The 6,262-nt window shown below is 36.4% G+C and overlaps 1 protein-coding gene across 1 annotated transcript in view; it reads left to right on the top strand.

The window, feature by feature from the left end:
• Window positions 1-6,262, top strand: part of LOC111743542 (antigen WC1.1-like) — a 23,344-nt gene that overhangs the window by 3,922 nt on the left and 13,160 nt on the right. The window contains exon 2 of the mRNA XM_023533932.1: window positions 4,604-4,798. Coding sequence (XP_023389700.1) covers window positions 4,604-4,798 — 195 coding nt within the window. The remainder of the gene's footprint in view (window positions 1-4,603; window positions 4,799-6,262) is intronic.

Genomic DNA, 6,262 nt, shown 5'->3' on the forward strand with positions numbered 1-6,262 from the left:
AACCATATAATGGTAACTGATTTATAGTATATATATTTTATTGTGGAGGGTGGGCCCCATCTTTGCAGGGTATCATCTCCAAGCTGGTCTTCAGCTATACCTTCAATAGGAATTTTCATCACTCTGACAGTATAACAGATTCACTGTCCAAAAGTCATGTAACTCTTACCAAATCTCCTTTACCATAAAGTGAACCCCTTGGTCTGAAGCAGTGTGGTGCAGGATCTCACATCAATGAATTAAACACTTTATTGGACCCCAAGTAGTGGTAACATCTGAAATTCTGCAGGCAGAAAAGACAAGCTTGTACCTGAACTATGTGCTGATTCCAGTGAAGGCCAATCACTGCCCTTTCCAGGGTGAAGGGAGTTCAATGTAGTCACTTTGCCACCATGTGGCCGGTTGGCGTCCATGGGGAGCTTGAGAGTTAAGATGTTCTTTCAGGGTTGTCCTGATGAAGCAAAAGAACTGGGCCTTAACACTCCTGCTTTGACCAGTTATTGGCTACAGGCTGTCCCTGGGGAAGGGGTGAGACCTTAGAGGATGAAGCTCTGCAGCAGAGAGCAGTTTCCAGAGAGGAATTCAGATGAAAGATATAACTAATTCGTAATCTGTAGTCTCACCATGTCCCAGGAAACTATAATTTATTCCTAGGTGAAGTGTCTGTACTACTTATGGCAGTTTTGGGGGCAAAAAAATTCTCTGTGATGTGAGGGAAGGAAAGAAAAGGCAGACTTTATACTTGTTGCCGTCAAAAGCCCTGGATCTTTATAAAACTTTCTCTTAACCAGAAATAGAATGAGAGGAAATCCCACCCTATGAAGCCAATAAAATCATGTCTCCTTGACATGATTATTGTCTGTCTCACATTTTTTTTCCACTTACCTGAAAATTTTTTACCTTTCTAATTTTACTTTTCTACTCACCTGACTTTTTGTTCTTACCAGTAGATACTTCTTGTTTCTTTGCAGCCACAACATGTTGGTTACTTAACATTGAAAATCTAGGCCCTGTTAAATCAAATCATTTTTTCTTGGGCCCGTGGACTAGTAGAACTGACCCAGAAACAGTACATCAGTTGAGCTGAACCAGCTATCTACCAGACCTCTGGAGTGCAGAAAAGAAAGGGACTTTTTTTTTTTTTTAATATAACTTTACTGTATCAGCTTTAGGGGCAGAATAATATCTGACGTCAGAAAACCTTGTATCTCATATAAGGAGATAATTAAGATTTGGCATCTAATTGGTGTTTGAACTTCAGAAAGTTTCCTTTGATATAGTCTCTGATGGCAGGGAAGATGTTAAGCGGGATTTCTACTGGCTCCCAGACAATGGCAATGTCCTGCTGTAGGAGCCCCCATTAAGGACTGGAAGGATTCCTTATTTGGTTTGAGGAAGCTGAGACTACTACTTGAACACAGGAGGGTCAAAATGATCATGATGGACACTGCTTTCTCCAAGGACTTGCTATTTTCCTCTTTAGTGACCTAGTGGGTGCTCAAGGTAAGAAAAGCCTCACTCTTTAAGATAAGCAGTGATACCAGATTAGCTCTAAAATTCTGGAGGAAATGACCCCTGGGATTGGAAAGATAACACCACTCTACTGACCATTGGTTTTGACCAAATGTAATCTTTAGTGACAATCAATGTTGATTTTTCTCCTGTGGGAACCCTATTTTGCAAGTTCAAAAGTGAGATATTGCAGAGATGTAAACTTTGTTCTCAGATTGGCCCATATTTGTGTTTCAGCCCTCTCCAACAATACTTAAAAGCTCAGAAAATGTCTGATCTCTTCCTGAAATGGATTGTGGCTGAGGGACTGCCCCAGGCTGCATCTCTGATCTGTCTTTTCTGTATTCTATATTGTCTCTCCTCACAAGTATTTTGGTATTTCTGCTCTTTTAGTCAATAGATTTGTGTATGTTCATACATGTGTGTACAAGTGTGTGTCCGAGAAAGAGAGAGAGAGAAATGAGTGAAAGGGAGTTTGAAGAGTATGTGAAGGCTAAATGCGTCAGCAAGAATATGTCTGCCTAATGAAAGTCAACTTTTTAGATAAGAGTTCATAGAATTCACAGTCTTTAAGCCAGACTGCTGGACTTGGTGGAGTAGGTGGTAGTGGTGGTGATGATATGTGTGTATGTGTAGATGATGAGGGCAGATATAGAAATCTTCTTGCCTATAAAGAAAGCCCTCCCATTATGAACTATAATTACACCCCCAAATAACCTTGTACATGCAGTCTAAGCCTGACTTTGAGTGTCTTTTTCTTCCCCACAAACCCATAGCTCAGACGTTTTTCTGCTTTACTGTAGTTTTTCCCTAGCATTGGGTTCTTGGCAGAACTTTGTCTTCCTGCCTGTGATGTTTCCCCTTCCAGCCTCTTGGATTGATGGTCCTCTGACCTCACTGTGTAGCAGAGAAAACTTATGCCAAATGTAGGTTTCTGTGGATGGGTTGGTATGAGCTTTGAAGGCAGAAGAGGGTTCTAGCCTTAGAGACTTCAGGATGTGCCTCTCTTGGTCAACCTTTCCCTGTCCCACTGGGATATTTGAGCTTGTTTTGTGACATCCTAAAGGATCTGCTATAGGAAGAATCCGGTGCTTATCAATGTCCTTATGGTAAATTTTCTCCATGGTAGTTCATGCACATCCTACATGAAATCTGGACTCCATTGGGCCCCTGACTCAAGATATTGGTGTGTGAGTCCCTGAAATGAGAATAATCTAGCCACGTGCCCAGAGAGCCAGCTATTCTAGGTGTGGGTCTTGGTCTCTGGCTGCTTTAGCAATGTTCCTCAGCTCTTCGTCTCTTTCCTAACCCATGTTTCCTCTTTACTTCAAGCCCCTCCGTTCAGAAGTCTTTGTCTCTCTTCTTTGAGAAATTCTACTCCTCTCAACAGGAGCAAGAAGTTTTGTTCCACATTCCCTCATTATATTTCTTGAAACTTCCAGTTCCTTGGGTTTTGGCCATATACTAATAATGGTTAATTTTGATATCTCTAATATCTTTATTAAGGGCTTATCCAGTTACAATCATGAAAATTCCCTGTTTAACTCAGTTAGTGAATCTTGCCTTAAAGTCTACTTTTTGTGATGTCGATATGGCTACTGCAGTTGACTTATGATTAGTGTTTACATAGCATGTAAATACATTTTTTCCATCATTTTACTTTCAACCTATCCTTGTATGTATGGTGAGCATCCTGCATATAGCGTTTCCTTGAATTTTGCTGTTTCATCTAGATGAAATGTTTAATCTATTTACCGTAAATGCAATTACTGATATTGTTGGGTTAGTATCTAACACTTACTTTTAATGGACCCACCTGCTTTATATTTATTTTTCTCTGCTTTTTTGCCTTCTTTATATTAAATACATTTTTTATTATTCCAGATTTTCCTCTTATTTGATTTTCAACAGCTTTACTAGGTGTGAGAGTTTTCATATCTTTCTTAGGGTTCTTTGAACTTCTTGAATATGCCTTTCATCTATTTTTTAAAATTTTTTAACCATTATCTCTTCAATGGCATTTTTCACAGAACTAGAATAAATAATCCTAAAATGTATATGGAACCATAAAAAACCTCAAATAGCCATGGCATTTTTGAGAAAGAAGGACAAAGTTGGAGATGATGCTGCCTTGTTACCTAATATCAAACTATACTACAAGGGTATAGTAATCACAACAATATGGTATTGGCATAAATAACAGACACATAGATCAATGAAATAGAACACAGAGCTTAGAAATAAATCCATGATTATATGATCAACTAATCTATGACAAAGGAGGTAAGAATATCTACTGGGGGTAAAAACATTCTCTTCATAGATGATTTTGGGAAAACTGAACAGATATGTGCAAAAAAAATGAAGCTAGACAACTTTTATACACCATATATAAAAATAAACTTGAAATGGATGAAAGTCTTAAATGTTAAGTCCTGAAACCATAAAATTCCTAGAAGAAAACATGGGCAGTGAACTCTTAAACATCACTCTCAGCAATATTTTGGGGAGGGTGGGGATATGTATTCCCAGGCAAGGGAAACAAAAGAAAAATAAACAAGTGGAACTATATCAAACTAAAAATGTTTTGCACAGCAAAGGAAACCATTACCAAAATGAAAAGACAACATACTGAACTAGAGAAGATACTTGCCAGTGATACATATGTTAAGCGGTTAATATCAAAATTTATAAAGAATTCAATAATCTATTCATTTAATTCTTAATTCTGTGCATTTTATTTTCGGTTGGCAACTGTTATTCTAATTTTTAAAATATATTTACAAAATAAATATTGTAATATATTCTTTGTTAATAAATATATTCTTTGTTAATTTTTAAAAATCTTTTCACCTGTTTGTTCCTTCTTCCTTCTTTGTTCCTTAATCCATCGATCATAGTTAAAATTTTTATCTACTAACTCCAACATCTTTATCATGTGTGTTTCTGCCTTCTTTTATCTTCTCTTTTCTGACTTCGTTAATTCATCATTTGATCTCATCTCTTTACATGTCATGTAAATTTTTAGTGAATGCTAAAAATCATATATGGAAAAAATTATACTCCATATGTATTTTCTAACACCTGAAAGTTGTCTGTCGTCAAGTCAGCTGCAGAGTTGCCATCTCTACCCCAAAAGGAGCATACTTCGTGGAAGGAGGTGATCAGATCTGGAAAGCCCAATTTCACCGCTCAGGGGCTGAGTCTTTCTTATGGAATTGCCCTATGACTGCCCTGGGCATTCCTGGCTGTACTCATGGAAACAGAGCCTCTGCGATCTGCCCAGGTAAGAGCACCAAATTGAGTTTGTCTCTCCATTCACATTTCTGCAAAAGCTACAGCAAATTGAGGGTCTTGTGAAAGACTGGACACGCCCTTCCATTCAGCAGAATCTAGTATAAAGGAAATAGCTTTTTGATCACCATGCACAAAATCTATCAAAAGAGTTTGGGGAAAATTGTTTATACTGATCCAGTATTAGACTTAATATTCCCATATTGTGACCTTATAGTATAGCCACCCAACTCCTTAATGGTCTTATGGCCTTCTCTTTCGCAGAATAAATTAACAGCCATAACTTTGAAGCTCTTACAGTTTTATGAAGGGAAAATCATCTAAAGACACAGGGAGAAGACAGCCACCTACAAGCCAAGGAGAGAGGCCTGGAACGTTTCCTTTGCTCATAGCCCTCTTAAGAAATCGACTCTGCCAACACACTTCTAGCCTCCAGAATTATGGGAAAATAAATTCCTGTTGTTTAAGCCACCTAGCTTGTGGTACTATATCATGGAGGTCCCAGCAAACTAATACAGGTGCCAAAATTATGTTGAAATAAATAGATATCTATATGTGTAAAAAATGAATTACAACTCTTGCTTCACATCATACCAAAATGATGAACTCAAAATGAACTCAAAATTATGTTGAAATAAATAGATATCTATATGTGTAAAAAATGAATTACAACTCTTGCTTCACATCATATCAAAATAATGAACTCAAAATGATTACAAACATAAATGTAATTTTTTTAATAATTAAACTTTTAAAAGAAAATGTAGGAGAAAATTTTTATGATCTTGGGGTAGGCAAACATTTCTAAGGCACAAAAGACATTAAGCATTTAAAAAAATAAGAATTAAACTTCATCAAATTTTAAAATTTTTGCTCCTTGACAGGCAATATTAAGAAAATGAAAACATATTTAAGCGATAGGGAAAATTTTGCAACATGCATATCTGACAAAGGACTTATAATCAGAATATATAAAGAACTATTACGACTCAAAAATAAGACAAATGCCCACCCAGTTTAAAAATGGGCAAAAGATTTGAAGACATGTCCCAAAAGATGATATACTGACAGTCAATAAGCAAACTAAAAGATACTTAACATCATTAGTCATTAAGGAACTTTAAAGTATAAGGAGAAATACTGCTTTACTAACTAGAATGTCTAAAATTAAAAGACATACCTTTCCAAGTTTTGGCAAGAATATGGAGCAACTAGAGCTCTCATACTTTACTGGTGGTAATGTAAAAGGATATGAACATCTTGAAAAAGCAAGAATTCTTTTCATTAAACATCACTTAAATTGTTACCCAACAATTCTACTACTAGATATTTACTTGAGAGAAATAAAAACCTAGGGCCACAAAAAAAAAAATTGAGCATTAATGTTCACAGCACTTTTATTAACAATAATTTAAAAAATGTAAACAACTCAAATTTTTATTAACAGAAGAACAAA

This window comes from Pteropus vampyrus, unplaced genomic scaffold (genome assembly GCF_000151845.1).
Source record: "Pteropus vampyrus isolate Shadow unplaced genomic scaffold, Pvam_2.0 Scaffold116, whole genome shotgun sequence".
Lineage (NCBI taxonomy): Eukaryota > Metazoa > Chordata > Mammalia > Chiroptera > Pteropodidae > Pteropus > Pteropus vampyrus.